The sequence below is a fragment of the Zingiber officinale genome, chromosome 1A (genome assembly GCF_018446385.1).
Source record: "Zingiber officinale cultivar Zhangliang chromosome 1A, Zo_v1.1, whole genome shotgun sequence".
In the NCBI taxonomy this organism is placed as follows: domain Eukaryota; kingdom Viridiplantae; phylum Streptophyta; class Magnoliopsida; order Zingiberales; family Zingiberaceae; genus Zingiber; species Zingiber officinale.
Window position 1 is genome coordinate 73,361,514 of NC_055987.1, and position 22,475 is coordinate 73,383,988.

Genomic DNA, 22,475 nt, shown 5'->3' on the forward strand with positions numbered 1-22,475 from the left:
CAGATGACCCAAGACACACGACTAGATGATCTTATAATTCTACACTTGTCAGACTCACAATCGAGTGAAAAAATACACGGGACTTCAGTCATGAACAAACTTTGGGAACATTCTTGAAAATATCACATAGGATTTCAGTTGTACATTTACTTTCACAACATCCCTACTTGGGAATATCCTGAAAAGATCACATAGGAATTCAACTGTGCATTCACTTTAGGAATATCCTTAGAAAGATTACAAAAGATTTCAGCCATGCACTCACTTTAGGAACATCATTAATTGAGAATGTCCCCAAAAAGATCATATAAGACTTTAGTTGTGCATTCACTTTGAGAACATCTTCACTTGAGAACATCCCCAGAAAGATTACATATGACTTCAACCATACATCACTTTGGGAACATTGTTGGAAAGATCACACATGACTTTAGCTATGCACTCACTTTGGGAATATCCTTATTTGAGAACAACTTTGAAAAGATCGCACAAGATTTCAATCGTACACTTACTTTGGGAACATCCCTGGAAAGATCACATAAGACTTTAACTTTGCACTCACTTTGGAAACATCCCCTTTTCGGAACATCTCTAGAAAGAAGATCCACCCCAATCGGGTGCCTTGTAATTATTCTCGAGTGGGAATCTCATCATTCTTTACATACCGGGGAATGTTTGGATCGGTCATATCCATACTAACTCTCTTGATCCAATGCTCGCACAAAGGAGCTCATCCAAGAGAAAGAGTCTTCACTGAGCTACTCCCTTCAAACTCAACCTCCGACCGCTCTTGACAACTGCAGTTGCTATACCTTGTGACCCATAACCTCCCCTGATAGTGCAGTCTGCATTGAATATGATGCCTAGCCAACGACCAAATTATGCCAGATGTACGATTCTATCATTATGACCTGGCAACCAACTATTTTATGCCGACTCACTTGACTTTCGACTTCTATGGTAGCTCATCTAGACTCCCTTCCCTAGAATAAAAGAGTAGGTAAGATATAGTGAAGGGGAGTTTTTTCCCTCCTTTTCTCTCAAGTTAACATGTTGGTTATCTCATTACTCCCTCTTGCATCTGCGAGCTCCATCTTTTTATAGCCTAATGCTAACTTGATCGTTGAAGGTGTCATGATAGGCACCTCAATAATCATGAGAGGTCCAAGCACGCAGAGGGGACCATCACAACTAAAAAGCTTAATAACTCAATGAGACATGAAAGAGATGGATAATTACAAGTCGCAAGTAAGATAATCACACTTGTTCACTTTAAAAATTTATACAAGAAATTATTGCAAAGTAAAAGATAGAACTACTAATGGCTAGACACTTTAAATAATTCTAAAATATGATAATATTCTAAGGAAGTAAAAAAAATTCTTTTAATTGATTATTGACAAAATAGGTAGAAAAATATAGTGTTAATAAAAATTTGAGTGATAATTTTAATTGTAAAATGTATATTTTTTTATGTATCGACATACATGCATGTAAATCATAATAGTATTTATACATTAACCCTTTGAATAGAAGAAGTCAAACCTATTAGAATAAATATCTAGACGAATACCAACTACTAACCCACACAACATAAACAATATACAATGCAATTTAAAAAGAGAGGCGTTTGAAAAACCTTTATTTGTTAAACATCAAGATATTAAGAAAGTTCAATGCACCTTTGATAAATTATTAATTTTTATTTTCATCGTAATTCAGATAAAATAGGTTTTAGAGTATCCACATCAGTTACCCTATTCAAAAATTTTACTCTAAATTTTAGATATGATAACTAAAAATCCTCTGCAATAGTGATTCTCTAAATTTAGGAAATGAAATCTCAACCCTAAAAATAAAATAATATTTCTTTTTAATCTCTCCTTCCACTCAATCTTTTCAATATCTCTCATTCCACTCATTTTATAAATATAATAATAAAAAATAGAAGAAAAAAAATAATAAAAAAATTAAAAATGATGAAAATTTTAGGGTATTTAATGTAGTGTGTAGTGAAAAATGATTATCTAAATTTAATAAAGTGAATCATTTATTTTAAATTTTAGATATAATAATAAAGAAATTGATGTAGATGTTTTTATCTACTATTATTATTTTATTTAGTCAGTTAGAATTTTTTTTTTTTGATAATTTTCTAATTAATTTAAGGCGTTTCATCAACCTTCGTTTCGTTCTAACCCTTTGATCTTGGATCTCATGTCTCCTTTCTTCCGAACACTGACTGATCTCGTAGCGAAATTCAACATTGCTGAGGTTTTCTGAATCTGCTTAAGGTTAGTTTGCTCCTGCAGGAACCATTTCGGCTTCTTGTTGACTTTAGAGGCTTAGGTTCCATGGAAGATTCGATTAATCGAGCGAATCGGATGGATCTATAGATTTCTTCCCCTTTGATCTGTAGGTCCGGGTTCTTTTCTTAGCTTTGATTCTTAGACTCGAGAAGTTGGGTTTTTGATTGATTTGGAATGCAGATCTAGTTCTGATTGATCTGCGTGCAGTTGTTTGATTAATATGTGTCGTGCGCCTTCCTTTGTCTCTGCCGGTGTTTCTTCGGTATGAGCAAACCTGAATTTTCGTCTCTGTCATAGAGGAGTTTTTAAATTTCACTCTGGAATTTGGTTGATCTTCTGTGGTTTTCAACTGTTGGCGAGGGTTTGGTTAAGTCCTATGAGTGTTATAGCACATGCTTTTTCTCTTCTAAATAGATGGATAGGAGCGTCGATTCATAAATTGCTTTTTATGCTTTCGTTCTTTGAGTAAAAAAGATCACCCTTATTCCGCTTTAAAATGCATCATCTGTCTCGAACAGGAATCATGGGAAAGCCTTGACTAAACTATTTCTAACTTTTGATTGGAAATAGCCACTGAAGTGTGTATGATATTAGATTTTATCTAGCTGTGACACTGAATGAACGATGGATGCAAAGAAGAAGAAGAACAGGAGAAAGAAGGAGAATCAGCATAAAGTGTCTGATGATGCTATGCCTGATTCTGAAAAGGTGGCTGTGCAGAATGGATCAGGAGTGGAGGAAAGTCGCAATATAGATACTTCCACCAATGTGGATGTACAGAGTGTTGGCATCTCCGAATCAGAGATGGAGCATGATAAACACAGGATCCTTGAGGAGAAATTTGTAAGTCAGATTCCATATTGAAGTTTATTTGTTCTAGTTACTTGGTTCATTGATTGAATAGATACAAATATTCTTGCTGTTATTACCTAAAAGTTTTGATTATTATGGCGTTCAGGGTACCTACTAGTGTTTTGCAAACCATCAGTTATGAAATGAATTAAGCAAGAACATAATCAAGAATTTTTGTGAAGGGATCACAAAACTGTCTCTTTGAATGTATTCATTATGCTTACGAGTTAGCACTTTAGCAATATGTTCGAGTCATATTTCAAAGATACACTCTGGATTAATTCCAAATCAAACTGATTGGAAAAGAATCAACAGAAAAACAGGCCTAAAGTGAGCATTTTTTTCATAAATTTACACTAATTTGAAGTTTGAACACAACTTTAAGATACCTATCTCTGTTTCCAGTATATCTGTTGTTTGACAAACAACTTGCAAAAATCAGAGCAGTGTAATGAACCATTTTTGTAAGTTTTTCAACTTGCCTTTGCCTAGTCAGTTCAGTGCAGTCTAGGGTTCTTGCTATAGTGTGGAAAGGTTATACGATTGTGATCATGAGATAAAATCTATGGTGTGTTGGATCATGAAAATGGTGTTATTTTTTATCCTTAAACAAGTCTAGGTCTTCTTCTCTAGATCAAAGGATAGCTCATCTTCCACTATGTTAGACATAACATCTTCATCTTTGGTAGTGGCGTTTCTTTTTAGGGATGGTATGGATGGTTTGACAAGTAATAATGATTGCAAGACTAAGTAACATAGATAATTATGGAAATAAGTAAACAACTAAATAATAAAGATCAAACTTATGTTTTGAATTAGAATAGATGGTCACTGGGGAAAAATACTAATGCATAAAAATTGACTAAATTAAATATAAACTTTTTAATTTATACCATGTAGCCATCAAAAACACTGGGTCTTGTCATACTCAAGCGAGGACTCAAAAATGTTGTTGTGATAACCATTTTCTCTAATTTAATTAAATGTAACCTGAATCATCTGATTGAATCCAAATTTAGGATCCAGTTTTGTTGTCTTGTAGAGATTGTTTTGTTGTCTCAACCATAGAGACCAGGTCATTTCATATGCAGAAGTAGTTGTAGTGGAGTTTCCATAGACATTCGAGAGTCCTATAGTAGCTGAGGAATGACATGCATCGAGTGAGTGCTAGAGCGATGGTTGCCGCATGTGAAGATGCCCCAGTTGATGGAACTATTTGAAGGGATTGCTGGCAATGTGGATGGAGGTTGTTGTAAGGTAACGTAGCCGAACCAAGTAGTGATTCACATAGGAGTGAAGCTTTGGTAGAGTTCAACCAATGTAGGCAGTTGGAAGAGACATTAATTGAGAGGTGATTGACTTTGAGGGAAGGACTTTATGGGTGTCCACTAGTGATGGTCGTAGCATCGATGAGGACATAAGTAGTAAAAGTGATGGGAGTACGCTGTGACTACTAGTGCAACTGGTTGATAATGATGAAGCGACAATAGAAGGTTGATAGATGATGACACTCCTGAGAGGAAGAATGCAGTTTTGTGTGGTAGTAGAATCAAAAGGATTAAGAAAGATTATGTCACATTGAATGAGGGCATCAACTTCAATACTCTTGACCTATCTCTTAATGGAAGTCCGAAATTCACATTGAGGACAAGTAGGAACATTATCTTCAAACTGCATATTACATAAGATGCAAAAAATAGAAAATCAACTTGCAATAAGTTAACAACTCAAAACTGGAATGAAAAATTCAAATTGTTCCAAATTATTTCCCTTCTACATAATATGCACAGAAGGCGAGCCATGGCGCAACGATAAAGTTGCTGCCATGTAACCATGAGATCACGAGTTCGAGTTGTAGAAAATCTTTTGCAAAATGTAAGGTAAGACTACAAGAGATCCAATGTGGTCACTGGTAGGAGATTCATGTACCGGGTTGCCCCCCTCTACATAATTTGCACAATTACACCATCTTTAATCTAATTCTTAATTACATCTAATGAATGCAAAGTTGATACGTACTATACAACAACAATCAAGCTTTATTCCAGTAGGTGGAATCGATAAGTATTATACAACATAATAAAACTACATTATAAATCACGTGTAATAACCTATTTTATTATGGGCACAACTACACAATCCTTAATATAGCTTGCAACTATTGTAACCATAAAGGTACAAACCACTTTTCTTGATATAACTGTCACATTTAGTCTGCTCACAATGTTGGCTAAAATGCTATATCAATATCCCATATGTGCACAACACCATGCCTGAAATGAAACTACACACATCAATATGTATATAAAAGCACTAACTACTATTTAGCTTACTTACCAATTAGTGGGTAGGTGCATATAATTCCATTACTAGATTCCTCCAACATTCTCGTTCACGTGAAGTGATACATTATATCCATCTGAAAATGAGTACAAGCATTGATCTATGTGATGGATCGATTGGTGTTGCATCCTAATGCTTTGTTCACAAGAAGAAAATTGCAATGGGAAGTGCCTCTATATTGATGTTGCAAAGGAAGTACACTTCTTTCATCTTAATAGCCTTCTTCTCTATGTCAACATGAAGAAATGTTCGTTGATCCGGTGATAAGGTCGGGCCCCATCCCGCAGCAACGCCACGCGGAAGGTCAAAGTCAAGGCGCGGTCAATGCCCCTAAGCTAGCGTCTGATCGGGCAACCCCATCAGCCGGTCGGACTAAGGAATGGCCGGTCCGACGTTATTACAGCTCGGTCTTGCACTGAGCTTCAGACACTCAAAGACTATCACCAAAGTAGGCGCCGACCGGCAAGTCATGTGTCGGGCGACATCCGGGTCGGCCGCAGATCAGGTCACAGCTAGCGAAGTGCATACCCGACCCAGCAAACCTAGATAGTGGAAGTAGCCAAGCAACCTCCCCGCTCAGCCCAGACAGCGGAATTAGCCGAGCGACCCATCCGCTCGGTCCACTAACAGACAAAGGCAGGATCGACTACTATCCTCCTCGAGACCCGTGCCGCAGGCAGACAACATGGTTGGCGGCATGCTCAGGCAGAGAATCGTACGACAGAAGCTTCCACTGCCTTGTCAGGATATGCTCGTTGAGGTATGGTGTCAGGTACACTTTTCTGACACGTCCTATCAGGGAAAGCTTTGAGATACGTGCATGCCTCGAGGAGCGTGCACGCGCACCCCTGGGAGCCCTATATAGAGGACCCCAAGGGTTGACGAAGGTATGCTCATTCTACTGTAGCTACAGTTATGCTGTCATTTTCGTTTCTTTGCTTGCTTGTTGCTTTCGTCGGAGATCTGACTTGAGCGTCGGAGGGCCACCGTTGGGGAACCACTCCCTGGCTCGGCATTGATGCTTTGGTTCTTACAGGCTAGTCTCGTCGGAGGTCCACGCACGGTCAACAGGAGTGCCACATCCCCATTGTCCATCACCTTGACTCTCGGACAGGATCAAATTTGACGTCGTCTGTGGGAACGCACCTGCATCCGAGCCAAGGGGATGGAAGAAGCTGGACGACTTCACATAGTGACACTCACTCAAGAGGAGCTCGACACACTTGTACAATCGCGAGCGGTAAAATTAGTCGAGAAATAGCAGCAAAGAGTGCTAGTCGATCGGTTGGCTCAACAAGCAACATCGGCCTTGGGAAGCCGAGCGACCCATGAAGACCGACCGGAGCAATTGTCCATCTTGAGGCAGAATAAAGGGCCGATCGACACTCACGGGGAGGCTTCTCCCGCGCCTATTCCATTCCATCCAGCCTTGTTTCAAACGCCCTCCGAGATTGCTCAAGCCCATCAAGGAAGGGACTCTTCTTCAGATGAAGCACCCGTGCGAGACGCAAGGAAAGGCAAGACGCCTCGAACTGATTCGTCACCTGAGCGGATCAACCGCCAATTCTTCGAGGCAATCCTATAAGATCCGCTGCCAAGGTACTACACTCCCTTGGCGATCGGAGAATATAACGGGTCGACAGACCCGGACGACCATTTTGGTAAGTTCGATAACGCTGCCACTCTTCATCAGTATATAGAGGGAGTCAAGTGCTGAGTCTTCCTCACCACGCTCTCCGGCTCGGCACAACGATGGTTTAAAAGGCTGTCGGACGGGTCCATCCAAAGCTTCAAGGACTTCCGAACGACCTTCTTGCACCACTTCGCAAGTAGCAGACGATACCAAAAGACGAGTGTCAGTTTGTTCTCCATGAAGCAAGCCCCAGAGAATCCCTCCGAGCGTACATCCAACGCTTCAATCAGGTGGCCATGGACATCCCATCGGTCTCGTCCGATACCATGATGAATGCGTTCACCCAAGGGCTCGTGGACGGAGATTTTTTCCGGTCTCTCATCCGAAAGCCACCTCGAGACTACGACCATATGCTGAAGAAGGCTAACGAATACATAAATGTGGAAGAGGCCCAGGCAGCAAGGAGGAAGGAAACGCCGTCCGAACCATCGGCGCCGACCGAATGGAGGCCGCCAATTAGCCATCAGCCGTCACGAGGACCTCGACCCGAAGGGGCGCGACTACACCAGGAAGCAAGGCCTCATGCAGTTCAGCACGTGGCCGTCGAGCGCCCAAAACCAAAAGGAAAAGTATGGACCCCTATGTTTTGTTCCTTCCACCAGTTAGCAACTCACAACACTCGCGACTGTCGCGGATTTAATTCGGTCGCCCAACCAGCGCCCAGAAGTTATCGCCGCCGGTCTCCCACCCCTGATCGGCGACATGGGCACCACGACGCCGAATGACGGGAGGAAGTAAGGAGATCATCGTAGCAGCCCCATCGAAGAAGCACCGAGCCTGACCGAGTCGCATGTGAGCGAAGCAGACCGTCCGCTCGGGAGGAGGAGAACAGGAGCAACGTGGCGCGAGGTGAGATCAACATTATAGCTGGCGGACCCACCAGCGGAGACTCCAACCGAGCCCGAAAATCATACGCTCGGCGGCTGGAGATCCACGCCGTTGGTTGCTGCAGGGAGAATGCGAGCAGGCCCGAAATCAGATTCGCCCCCGAGATCTCGAAGGAGTCGAAGTACCGCACAATGACGCCCTCATTATCCGAGCGGTAATTGCAAACTATACCATTCACAATGTATTCGTTGACACATGCAGCTCGGTCAATATCATCTTCAAGAAGGCGTTTGATCAACTCCAAATCGATCAGGGCGAGCTGCTACCAATGACAACCCTGCTGTACGGGTTCATCGGCAATGAGGTCCAGCTGATCGGCCAAATCATGCTGGCCATATCACTTGGAGAGGAGCCGCTCCGAAGAACGAGGGCCACAAACTTCATCGTGGTGGACGCCTCCTCCGCTTACAACGTCATTTTGGGCCGATCGACCCTCAATGAATTCCGAGTGGTCGCCTCAACCTTCAACCAGAAGATCAAGTTTCCGGTGGAAGATCGGGTAGGAGAGGTAAAGGGTGATCAGTTGGCCGCTCGACGTTGTTATGTCGATATTGTCAAGACGGAGGTGAAGTTTGCACGGAAAGCACCCCGGTTGGAGGTAAACGCCGTAACAGAAAAGCCCCCTACTTTGGTTTACGAGGAGAAGATAGAAGTACAGATCCACCCGAGCCGAGTGGAAGCAAGTACCTTCATTGCCGCCGATCTGGAGGCCGAGCAGAAAGCTGAGTTGATCACATGCCTCCAGCAGAACCATGACGTGTTCGCGCGGTCGACGCATGAACTGCCCGACATCTCCCCGAACGTTGCCCTGCACGAGTTGCACGTCCGGTCGGACACTCGGCCGATAAAGCAGAGGAAGAGAATTTGATCATCCGAGCCGAAATAGAAAATCTCCTGGAGGCCGGCCACATATGCGAAGTTCAGTTCCCGAGCTGGCTTGCCAATGTTGTGCTAGTCTCCAAGCCCGGGAATAAGTGGAGGGTCTGCATCGACTTCCGGGATCTCAATAAGGCTTGCCCAAAGGACTTCTACCTCCTACCTCGGATCGATCAGATGGTGGACTCCACTGCCGGATGTGAGTTGATATGCATGCTGGACGCGTATCAAGGATACCATCAAGTGCCGCTCGCCCGGGAAGATCAAGAGGTCAGCTTCATCACAGTCGACGACACGTACTGCTACAATGTGATGCCATTCGGACTGAAGAATACTGGGGCCACATATTAAAGACTGATGAACAGATTGTTTCGGCGGCAGATCGGCCGCAACATGGAGGTATATGTGGACGATATATTAATTAAGTCCCTCCGAGTTGCTGATCTATGTGCAGATGCCACGGAGACATGCCAGACGCTGAAGACGTATGAGATCAAGCTAAATCCGAACAAGTGTATGTTTGACACGAAGAGCGGGCGATTTCTGGGCTACATCGTTATCGAACGGGGAATCGAAGCAAACCCTAGCAAAGTGAGGGCGCTATAGGATATACTGCCCCCCAGAAACTTGAAGGAAGCACAACGTCTCACCGATCGGATAACTGCATTATCTCGGTTCATTTCCAAGTCATCTGACCGAAGCCTGCCCTTCTTTAAACTATTGCGCCGAGCCACCAAATTTCAGTGGGACGAGGAGTGTGATCGGACATTCGGGGAACTCAAGGCATTTCTGAACTCGTTGCTTGTACTGGCTAAGCTAACTGCCGGTGAGCCGCTCCGAATAAATCTGTCCTCGATTGAGCATGCTGTCGGCTAGGCACTAGTCCGTCAGAAAGGCGAAGAACAACCAGTGTATTTCCTAAGTCACATATTAAAAGACGCCGAGTCCCGCTACACTGGTCTTGAGAAGCTTGCTTTCGCATTAGTACTCGCTGCTCGGAGGCTCCGCTCGTATTTCCTCGCGCACACTATCATTGTGATGACCAATAGTCCTTTGGGAAGAGTCCTCCTCAATCCTAAGGCTTCCGGATGGCTGATCAAGTGGACAACAAAGCTCAGCGAGTTTGACATCCAGTATCAACCCCGAACGGCCATCAAGGCACAGTCCTTGACAGATTTCGTCACGGAGGTACAAAATCTTGAGCCCGACTCAATCTGAAAAATATATGTGGATAGGTCGTCCACTAAGCAGGAAGCGGGATCAGCATACTGCTCATCTCCCCTCAAGACGAACGGATGCAGCTGTCCGTTCGACTAGACTACAGGGCAACCAATAATGAGGCCGAATACGAGACGCTAATAGCCGGTCTGCAAGCCGCTTGGCACGTCGGAGCCATTACGGTTCTCATTCACTCGGATTCTTAATTAGCCGCTCAACAGCTTACTGGGACATTCGAGATAAGTAACGCAAGGCTCAAGCTCTACGCTGAAGCTTTTGAAAAACTGAAGGCCAATTTTCGGGAGGTCACTATACAAAAGATCCCCCACACGGAGAACCAAACTGCAGACGAACTGGCCAACTCTCTATCTCCGATCATCATACCACAGCCGATCGAGCAGGCGTCTCTGGTGGCCCACATTGATCGGATGGAGGGGCTCACCTTCCCAAGCGACTGGAGAACGATGCTGATAGAGTTTATGCGATCAGGAGCTACACCCTCCGATTGGGAAGGGGCCAACTTATTGAGAAAAAGAGCTAGTTGGTTCACTCTGATCGGGGATCAATTTTACAAAAAAGCCTTCACTAGGTCTCTGCTCAAGTGCGTCGGATCGGAAGACGTCGAGTACATACTACAAGAGGTGCATCAGGGATCCTGCGATGGATATCCGGGCGACCGCTCATTAGCAAGGAAAATCCTCCTGGCCGGATATTTCTGGCCGACCCTACAGGAGGACGCCGCTCAGACAGTCGCCACCTGCTTATCCTATCAGAAATATCGCACTTTCTTGCATCGGCCGACCAAGGAAATGAAAGCGTCTACCGTGTCTTGCTCGTTCGACCAATGGGGCATGGATATCGTGGGATCCTTTCCAATGGCGACAGGTCAGCGGAAGTTCCTGTTTGTTGCGGTTGATTATTTCTCCAAGTGGGTTGAATCTGAGCCGCTGGCCAAGATAACCGAACATATGGTTAAGAAGTTCATCTGGCAGCATATCATTTGTCGATTCGACATCCCTCGCCGGCTCATCTCGGACAACGAGAGACAGTTCGTTGGTTAAGAACTCAGGGAATGGTGCGAGGGGTATGACATCCAGCAGACTTTCACCTCGGTAGTATATCCTCAAAGTAATGGGCAGGCAGAAGTCGCCAATCGAGAGATATTGCGAATCCTACGCGCATGACTCGACCATATGGGAGGGAGCTGAGTGGACAAACTCCCCAACGTGCTGTGGGCGATCCGCACGACCCTAAAGAAGGAACGGAAGCAACCCCCTTTCACTTGGTGTACGGCGGTAAAGCGGTCGTCCCCGTTGAAGTTGGAGTAGAGTTCGACCGGATACAACACTATGACGAGGACAACGCTGAGCGGAGACTTCTGGAGCTGGACATGGTGGACGAGGCACGTGCTAAAGTCGTCGTCCGGCTGATGGCCTACCGACAGAGGATGTGGCAGAATTACAATCGAAGTGTGATCCCAAGATCATTTCAGGTTGACGACCTCGTGTGGAAGAAGGTAAAGCCGGTCGGCGATATCACCAAGTTGGAAGCTTCATGGGCCAGACCCTTCAGGATCGCAGAGAAGCTCCGCTCGGGCGCCTACTACCTAGAGGATGAGGACAGACGACGATTAGAACGACCGTGGAGCGCGAACCATCTCCAGCCATACCGAGCCTGATGAAAAGTGCGCTGATGTAATCAATGTATTTCCTTTTATCCCTGCATCCTTTAAGTGTAGGATTGAAATCAAAAGCAAAAGGTTGCCAAAGCTCAGGACGAACGATAAGTCAAATCGTCGAGCGGCGACGTTAAACCCAGGTCTCCATTGACGGTCGAGCGACGACCTTAAACTCCGGACTTCACCAAATCGTCGAGCGGCGACGTTAAACCCAAGTCTCCACCGACAGTTGAGCGGCGATCTTAAGCCCGAGACTTCACCAAATCGTCGAGTGTCGATGTTAAACCCAGGTCTCCACCGACGGTCGAGCGACGACCTTAAACCCGAGACTTCACCAAATTGTTGAGCGGCGACGTTAAACCCAGGTTTCCACCGACGATCGAGCGACGATCTTAAACCCGAGACTTTACCAAATCGTCGAGCGGTGACATTAAACCCATGTCTCCATCGACGGTCGAGCGGCGACCTTAAACTCCGGCCTTCGCCAAATCGTCGAGCGGCGACGTTAAACTCTAGAGTCGAGCGGCGACTATAAACCCTAGGGTCGAGTGAGGACCTTAAAACCCAGAGGTATGATAGTAAATTTATCAATGATTGAAAGGCAAGCAGGACGTCCGTTCGGGGCTATATAGTCGAAAGCCTTGTGATAGACAAGCAGACATGCGAGGAAGAACTGCAAAATGACTTCATTGATAACAAACTAAAAGCTGCCGAGCGGCAATCAAACATTCAAAGGTTACAAGATCCCTCCTCACTCGAGATTGTCAAAGACGTCGTCCGGTATCGACTCGTTCGGGCCCGATCGACGACACCATCGGTCAGAGAGGCGGCGATATGCCCGTTTGCTTGCAATTGGTTGAACGTCCTGGTTATGGCCAGCTCGAAACTCCGGATGACCCGATTAACAACTTTGTCGGTAAATTTCTCCGAGCGGAGGTATTCTTGCTTCATGATCTCAAAGCGGCTCGGTTTGGCATCCTGGTAAGATTTCAGGGCAGCGCGGGAGGACTCCAGAGCACCTTCGAGGGTCCTCACTTGCCCTTGGAGATCAGCCTCCCTAACCGAACGAATGCCTTGTTCGGCGGCGAAAAGGTCCTCTGCCCTCTTGAGTTTCTCGGCTAAATTCCGAGCCTCCTGGTTCTTCAGCTCTAGGTTAGCTATGACGTGGTTCTTCCTGTTGGTGGCCAGCTCGATCTTGTGGTCGTAAGTTTTCACCTGAGCCTCGAGCCGACCCAGCATGATGGCCTGATCGGCAGACTTCTTCCGCTCGGCCACCAGGAGTTTATTGGCTTTCTACAGATCAACCTGCAATTGGGCAGTGGATGGCCCTTGGGAGGAAGAGACACCACCAGAGATTTTGAGCTTCTTCAGCTCATCCTCCACGAAGGCAAGACGCCAACACATTGGCACACTCTCCATCCAGTACTGCCACATAACCGAAGAATGTTAAGGCTGAGTGGAGGTAAAATCATGAATAGATCATTGCATACATACCCTGGTGGATATTTGCAGATGGCTGTCGGCAAGCAGCTCTGGAGGCATGGTTGCAGCACGTGCTCGGGCCTCCTCCCAAACCTTGGTGAGCGGCTCGCGGATGAGTATCTGATGTTCTGGAGTTCACGGTTGATCGCCGGCCGCTAAAATCTCCTTTGTCGGGAGGTGGAGGATTGCCGTTATGGAGCGTCGACCGGTTGGCACTGACTAAGAAGAAGCCACGGGGCCAGAAGCTTGGGAGGTCGATGCCGGAAGGATGCCGGATCGTAAGACCCTCCGGCGAGCCGGAGGAAGAGATGCGAGTGGTTGGACTGCAATCGGTTCGGGCGGTAGATCAACAAACGAGGGGGTCCGATCGAAGGAAATGACTTTAACTGTCTCGGGAACGACCGGAGAAGAGCTGCCACCCCTCTCGGGAGAATGCACTACCGAAGTAGCCGAACGGGATGGGGTGGTCATGCGGCGTCTCTTGCGGGTAGATAGAGGCACCTCACCAGAGGACCCTGAGCCTTCGACCTGGGTGGCCGGCTACGACTCAGGAGGGAGTGGGTCTACAGTTGTTTCAGTGTGGGGCGTCCGATCGACGGCGCCGTCTCCCTCAGTTTGTGCCGCCTCGCTCTCGCCCTCATGAGAGCTGACAGGAGTCAGGCCTAGGCTCTTTATCTCTTTCGCCGCTGCCGCATCTATCTCGGCATTCTTCAGCTTTATCAGACCAGTTGCTCGGGTGCGCAGCATGATGTCAGCTGCGAAAGAAGGAAAGAATCAATTAAATTCAAGAGAAGAAGGCTGAGAAATTTCATACCTAGGCTGCTCTCGGATCGGGCTGAGTTCGAACACATACATCACACCCTCCAGTAGTAGCTTGTGGATTTCAAATTTCAGGCCAGCAGGTTAGCCGCGTGGAGGTAGTTCGACCGATTTCGGTACTTCTGCAGATTCGGTTGAGGTGGCAGTTCGACCTGCCACTTGGTACGAAAGCTCGGCCGCTCGGGGAGTCGTATTTAGAAAAAATAATCCTTCCAATGTTTATTGGAAGTTGACATTTTATCGAAAAAGACCAGATCGGCTCGGGACTTAAAGAGGTAGGTGCCCAGCTCGGACTGCTTGGGATAATAAAAGTAGTGAAATACCCGAGGGGTTAACGGAATTCTGTGCACTCGGAATAACACGACCACGCCGCACAGCAGGCGAAATGAGTTGGGGACGAGCTGGGCAAGAGGGACATGGAAGTAGTTACAGACTTCGATTATGAAGGGATGGATGGGGAATTGAAGACCAACCACGAGTTGGTTTCGGAAGAAACAGACTGTGCCGGTCGGCGAGTTAGGGGGCCGATCGGACGGGGAAGCCAGGATTATCTCATGGTCAGAGGGAAAGTTAAAGACATTTATAAGGCTCACAGCGTCGCCTGCGTTGAACCGAGTTTTCATGGTGTTGTAATAGAGATCAGGAGCGGCGTTGGACGGTTGAGAGGAGCCCGCCATCGCCGGAAAGTCGAAAACAGAAAGCTCGAAGGACGAAAGGAAGGAAAAACGTAAAACAGACGCTGGAATAGTGGCGTGGCGGAGAAAGAACAGTGGAAGATCAACGAGAGAGGTTTTGGGGAGGCTTACAGGGGAGAGAAAGGGGGCCGCAGAAAGCAGTGGATCGCCGCCGAGAAGCGCAAGGTCGCCAGAGCACTTGTCGTCGGAGCACTGGTCGCCGGAGCACTGGTCGCTCAAGGTCGCCGACAGTCGCAGGAAAATGAGACACAAAGTGGGGACGAAGGTGGTGCTGCAGTTTTTTATAGGTCAGATTCGGCCGACCGGAGTCGTCCGATCTAGGTCGCAAACATCGAAGTGTAAATCCAGCCGTTGAATTCAAACCGTCAGGCGTCACATCAGCAACTGTCACCTCGAACGTGCGGCGGCGACACGTGGCTGGCTCCCACAGGGCGGCTATCGCCTCGAACGCGCAGCGACAGCGGCAGCGACACGTGACACGCTCTCACAAGGCGACATTTAATGGGTGCCATTATTAGACGGGGGCGCGCGCTCGACCTTAATGGGGGTGATTAGCACGAATTCTGAGGAGATTCGGGTGACATCAACATTGATCGCGCAGTTCACGGTCATCTTAAATCGTCGAGGGAAGAATCTTCCAAGCGCAAACCCTCAAAACGCCGAGTGGCCTTAAATATCGGTCCTATATAGACCGGTCGAGGTCCAACCAACATATTGGCCGATCGGCCAACCAATCACCAGACTACCCTGTCCAGTCAGTCGGACTTGCCGCCTCCTTCGACTAGACTTGAGGGGAAGGAATGTGATCCGGTGATAAGGTCGGGCCTCACCCCGTAGCAACGCCATGTGGAAGGTTAAAGTCAAGGCGCAGTCAATGCCCCCAGGTTAGCGTCCGACCGGGCGACCCCATCAGCCGGTCGGACTAAGGAATAGCTGACCCGATGTTATTACAGCTCGGTCTCGCACCGAGCTTCCGATGCTCAAAGACTATCACCAAAGTAGGCGTCGACCGGCAAGTCATGTGCCGAGTGGCTAGGCATGTGCTGGGCGGACATCCGGGTCGATGGCAGATCAGATCATAGCCAACGAAGCGCAGACCCGACCCGGCAAACCTAGACAGTGGAAGTAGCCGAGCGGCCTCCCCGCTCGGCCCATTAACAGACAAAGGCAGGATCGACTGCTATCCTCCTCGAGATCCGTGCCACAGACAGACAACATGGTTGGCGGCATGATCAGGCGGAGAATCGTATGACGGAAGCTTCCACTGCCTTGTCAGGATATGCTCGGACTGTTGAGGTATGATGTCAGGTACACTTTTCTGACATGTCCTATCAGGAAAAGCTTTGAGATGCGTGCATGCTTTGAGGAGCGTGCACGCGAACCCCTGGAAGCCCTATATAGAGGACCCCAAGTTTCGACGAAGGTATGCTCATTCTACTGTAGCTACAGTTACGCTGCCATTTTCGTTTCTTTGCTTGCTTGTTGCTTTCGCCGGAGATCTGACTTGAGCGTCGGAGGGCCACCGTCGGGGAACCACTCCCTGGCTCGGCACTGACGCTTTGGTGCTTACAGGCTAGTCTCGTCGGAGGTCCACGCACGGTCAACACGAGCGCCACATCCCCACCGTCCATCACCTCGACTCTCAGACAGGATGAAATGTTTGTGAAGTTTGATACACTTGGTTGCCTCTTCTAAGGTTATGGAGGCAAATCCTAAAACGGCCAATATATGGTACTATGATAGATTTGCCAAGTGCTAACCCCTATCATGTTATCTACCTTTTATTGGATGGTTAATTCAAAATTTCAATTTCTATGACACTAGATATTGGTTATTTAAAGAATGGCCAAACTTCAAAGGTCTTTAGAGGGTGAAGAAGTACATGATTAATGCTCCCATTTGATAATTACCAAACTTCAATTGAGTTTTTAAAAGTGAATTGTGATGCTTCACATGTTAGGAAATGATGTTCTTTAAAAGTTGATTTGTTATATATTATTTAATAATTAATGCATATTATATATGAGCTAATGTAATTGTTATACTTTGGAGGATGTTATATGTAGTGTTTAAAAAATTAAGTCATGCGAGTCGACATGCATGAAATTTATAGTTTCACCTGCCAATTAATGTCAGCACCACCAACATTGTATGGAGTTGCGAATCCTCTTACGATGTCCTCGCTTGGCCGCGAGGACTTTGCAAGGCAGTGAACCCTTACGTGGAGCCGCCACAAGGCCCGTGGTAGCATAAGGCCTCACGGTAGCATGCCACTGCTATGCATTTTTTTTTTCTCTATTTCTATTTTTTTTTGAACTATTAATTCCTTTTCCTTTTTTATTTTTTGAATACTTAATTCTTTTCCCTCCCTCTTAATTCTTTTTCTTTCCTCTGTTAATTTCTTTTCTGATTCCTAGTTCCGTTCTCATTCCCATTCCTATTCCTTTTCCTCCTTAAACACATGGGCAAGAAAACCTTACCTTTTTACAGTAGTTCCTATCTTTCTGATAATTCTTATCCTCCTTCACCCATTCATATGGGTACTACGAGAGGAAAACAAAACCTCTTTAAGGATAGAGGGAAAAATACCTCTCTTTAAGGACAAAGGGGATGGATTGCTAGAAAGATAGAATAGAAAATTAAATATAATATAAATCCCAAATACTATTATGATTAAACTAAATTATTTTATATATAAATTTAGTTTAATTTTAAATTAATCAAGATAAGTTAAATTAAATTAAATGTAAGCTTACTTGTCCTAATCACACACACTCTTTCTCTATATCCCTTTATCCTTTTATTATAAAATAGAAAATTTAACCAACACTATTATATATTCTCAAACTATAAAAATTACATTATTCCATGACTAATTTGAAGTTTTCAAATAAATATAACATGATCAATCCTTATAATCATCAAAGTTTATCGGATGTTGAAATTAAAGATCAATCTCTATATGACCATTAAGACTTAATGCCTCAGTAATATAACTTAAAACTCAATATTAGTAGGGTTGAGTTGGTTAATAAAAATTATAAAAATTACATTATTCCATGAATAATTTGAAGTTTTCAAATAAATATAATATAATCAATCCTTAAAATCATCAAAGTTTATTGGATGTTGAAATCAAAGATCAATCTTTATATGACCATTAGGACTTAATGCCTTAGTAATAAAACTTAAAACTCAATATTAGTAGGGTTGAGTTGGTTAATTACCGAAATCGTTTAAATCGAAATTGAACAAATCAATTTTTTTTAGACCTAACCGAACGATTGAACTTTCGTACAAAAAATCGAACAAATAAAACATCTATTAAAGAGGTCAAAAAATTAAAATAACCATACTTTCAATTTTTGTTGGACTTGGGAGGGGAGGAGAGTCGCGAATTATAGAATTAGGAATTTTATGATGGTGCAGTTGGGCCAGAAGGGGGGGGGGTGAATTGCCTGCAAATGAAAATATATCCTTTTCAAGACTTTCAACTCAAAAATGCGATACTTATAAAAATGAAAGAATAGAAATAAAGAGGAGACAGAATTTTAACTTAGTTACAACCCAGGGGGTTGTTAATCCAAGGCGGTCGAACGACTCTACTAGAATATCTCCTTTACTGTAGGCGGAGAAGCCTTTTTTACACACTTAGAATGCTCAGAGGTTGCTAGGAACTTAATACAGAGTTGAATGAATATTTCCTAGCTCCAGGGGCCTTTATATAGCTCCTGGAAACTCTATCTCGAGTGTTGAAGGCGCCTCCAAGAGGGTTGAAGGCGCCTCCAAGGAGTTTGATCGGATAAAACTTTATCCGATTGCAAACGTTCATTTTTACTGGGTCTGAGGCACCTCCATTACCCTTGAAGGCGCCTCGGACTGGGTCTGAGGCACCTTCAAGGTTATGGAGGCGCCTCAGACAGTGCAAGTAGCGGAGGCGCCTTCAGTACTTCGTTGAAGGCACCTCCAGCTAACTTTCCAGCTCCTTTTGATTTCATTTTAGCTTCCGATGCTCCAATAGCTTGGGTGATTACGACCAACCAGAATAGGGCTCACCTGAACCCAATTTCCGGCCTTTTCCTCGAGCAGGCTTTCGTCCCGGCTTCTCGTTCTCGAACGCCGCGCACGTTCTTCTCGTCCACCGGAGTACTATTCTGTAGCTCTCTCGTCCTTCAGACACACCGAGCCCATCGGCTCCTTTCCCGTGCCGTCCTTCTCGCTAGCTGCATCTTCTGCTCGACTTCCTATGCTCCTAAGTTCCTGCACACTTTGACTCAGGGATGAGATAACTAGCAGGACCTAACCTAACTTGGTTGATCACATCAAAACACCCACGGGGTCCAATAATCTCCCCCTTTTTGATGTACATCAACCCAAGTTCAAGTTAGGGTAAAAACAAACAAATAGTAATTTAAGAACAATTACTAACCTAATATTGTAAGCATAAAAATTGTAATAATAGAATTTGCAACCTCAAATATCAAGATTTTTGATTTTCCTAACTCCCTCTAAACTTGTACCTAACTCTCCCCCTTTGATCACAGCAAAATGAGTGGGGAAAAAGGAAATCATTTGTAAAAGAAAATTTCTAAGACATAATTATCTTTAAGAATTTTCAAAGAAATTTTGAAGTTAAACAATTATTAACGTTTGCAAAACATATTTTAAAATTTAAATTATTTTCAGAATAATTTTTAAGTAAAAACTTAGTTAAGAAATGATTTTAACTTAAATAAACTGAGAATTTTCCAAGTCACGATTTTATAAAAAAAAATTTTTTTTTTCTAGAAAAAAGAAAAAAAATTATTTGTGAAGAATTTCCAATAAAGTGTTTAAATTTTTTTTTTGAAAGCATTATATAATTCTAATTTTAATGCTTTTATCAGAAAGTTAATTAAACATTTTATTTCGATATTTTGGCTTCCAGGTCGTGGCGATGTACTAGGCCTTCTTGGTTATTGGAGCAACAACCACTTTCTTAGATAAAGCCTCATTAAGAACCTCACTGTTTAATTTCTTCTAAAAGCCTTAACTTAAAGAATTTTTAACCTTGTAAAGATTTTGGAACCCAGTATAAGTTCCTTGCTATAGGGTTAGCTAAATATTTGGGCAGTACATAAGTCTTGGGAATCTTTCTAACTTGTCCCTGATGTTTTTTATATACCAATTTAGCTTTCCATAAATTTTAAGTTTTGATTTTTGGAAAACATTTGTTTTTGAACATGCAGCAATTTTTAAATTTTCAATTTGTATTTTCAAACTGTCATTTTATGATTTTAAGTGGTTAAATAACTCTAAGGGGCATGATTCTTCTAATTTTAATTTAGCATTTTCTTTTTCTAATTTTGCTAGATCTTTCGTAAGTACTTTGATAAATTGAAGCGACTGAGTGGGGGTGAGATCACGTACCTTACTTACCTCACTTGGTGATGCTCCCCCTTCATCGTAGCTTTCCTCTTCTGATTCTCCCCCTTGATCTATGCTCATCTCTGAGTCCGAGTCATCTTCAAAGAGATGGTTGGCCATCAATGCTACTCCTGATAAGGCTTCGACTTCTGACTCGGAGGATGAAGAATCGTCCTATGTAGCCTTCAGACTTTTGTGTGTAGAGGACGTCGGTCTCTGAGGCTTCTCCTTATGCTTGTTCTTCAACTTGGGGCAGTCATCCTTGATGTGCCCTTCTTCGTTGCAGTTGTAGCACCGGACCGTCCTTCTGTTGCGTTGATGCTTCATCGACTGCGATTTAAATTTATTAGTTTTAACTTTCTTACAGTAGTGCCGCTTCAGATTCGTCGATGGATACTTCGGAGTCGGGATCGCCTATCTCGGCTTGTAGGGCAACGTTGAGTTTTGACTTCTCTATAGGTTCTGCAATTCGAGACTCGTGAAGTTTAAATGTAGAAAATAAACTTTTTAAACTACTTACCTCAAAGTCCTTAGAGATGTCGTAAGTATCTACTAAGGACGACCACTCTGGATTTCTTGGGAAGGTGTTGAGCGCATACCGGATGGAATCTCGATTCGTTACTGATTCGCCGAGATTTGTTAGTTGCGTTATCAGCTTCTTGATTCTAGCTTGGAGTTGCGCTACCTTCTCGCCGTTGTTCATCTGGAGATTCGTCAGCTGAGTTCGGAGGATGTCGCGCCTTGCTAACTTTGCTTCTGAGGTGCCTTCGTGGAGCTCCAGGAATTTTTCCTAGAGGTCTTTAGCGGAGTCGTAGCTTTCGATCCGACTTACCTGGGTGGCAAGACGCTGAGCAGGTGGAATTCCGCCTTTCCGTTAGCCATGAAATCGGCTTGCTCCTTCTTCGTCTAGTTGTATTCTTCCTTGTTTTGGGGGTTACAAAATCATATTTCATAACAAGAAGAATATCAAACTCAGTCTTAAAAATTACCTCTATACAACGCTTCCACGTCGCGAACTCTCCGTCGAATTTCGGAGGATGAATGTTGGTTCCGACTATCGTCTTGATCTTTGTGCTTCAATCGGCGGTCAGTCCTTATGAGGCGGTCTGGCTCAGAAACCACTTGTTGGTGCAGCGGGGCCAGCAAGAGGGGGGTGAATTGCTTGCAAATGAAAGTATACCCTCCTCAAGACTCTCAATTCAAAAATGCAACACTAATAAAAATGAAAGAATAGAAATAAAGAGGACACCGAATTTTAACTTGGTTACGACCGAGGGGGTTGTTAATCCAAGGCGGTCGAACGACTCTACTAGAATATCTCTTTTACTATAGGCTAGTTAGAGCCCTAGAGCCAATCATTTGATGATTGTTGTATGGACTCGTTGTATTATATTCTTGTATATAAATAAAAGCATTTATTTTTTGGTTATTATACTTACCTGTATTGGTGCCAAATAACTAAGTATAATAGCGTCCTTGAGTAGAAGGTTCTTACCTATATCAATCGATTGGTCGAATCGATAGTGAGATGATATAGGGAACACTACTCTTAATCATTCCTAGTTAAGTATTAATATTCAGGGACAATGTTAATACGACGAGACTAGCATGTAGGTCAACTCGATGACTTGATCTCACAAGTCATAGATATAGAGATATCAAGTTGACACATGGGTATGCATTGGAGAATGTATACTGAATGACCCGCCATGAGAAAGTATCATAGATCGTTATATGAGTGTCATATATTTTCTCATGTGGCTATTAGTATGACTACTAGTCCTTGGACCTGAAGTCACTATGGTTCCCTACATAAGGAGTTACGTACTCTGGCTTCGTCAAACGTCACCCGTAACTGGGTGGACTATAAAGGCGATTACTGGGTATGTAACAAATTATGCGGAGGGATGTGAGTGATGTAGATGGGATCTATCTCTCCTATATGACGGGAGTGACATCGATATTTTTGATAGAGTGAGATCACGAAGTGCATGACCATGCCCAAATGAGTCAATATGAGATATTGAGCTCATTTGATTGAGTGAGTCTACTTGGAGTTCAAGATTTAGATTCATTAGAGGATGACATGGTCTATGACTCATATTGATCAATCTAGATGTCAAGGATAAAAGGATACTTGTCATATATTGTGAAGAGTCACAATTAGTAGTCACAAGGTGATGTTGGATCTCAACATTCTTATAACTTGGGTAGTA

General features: G+C 44.3%; 1 protein-coding gene across 8 annotated transcripts in view; it reads left to right on the plus strand.

Moving 5' to 3' along the window:
* Nucleotides 1–2,166: 2,166 nt before the first annotated feature.
* The window catches only part of LOC122026220 (kinesin heavy chain-like), a 98,083-nt gene continuing 77,774 nt past the window's right edge, over nucleotides 2,167–22,475 (plus strand). For 3 of the 8 annotated variants that reach the window (XM_042584879.1, XM_042584915.1, XM_042584927.1), the window contains exons 1-2: nucleotides 2,183–2,294; nucleotides 2,828–3,152. In XM_042584879.1, coding sequence (XP_042440813.1) covers nucleotides 2,934–3,152 — 219 coding nt within the window. In that variant the 5' untranslated portion in view covers nucleotides 2,183–2,294; nucleotides 2,828–2,933. The other 5 variants (XM_042584892.1, XM_042584920.1, XM_042584885.1 and 2 more) reach the window with 4 other exon arrangements.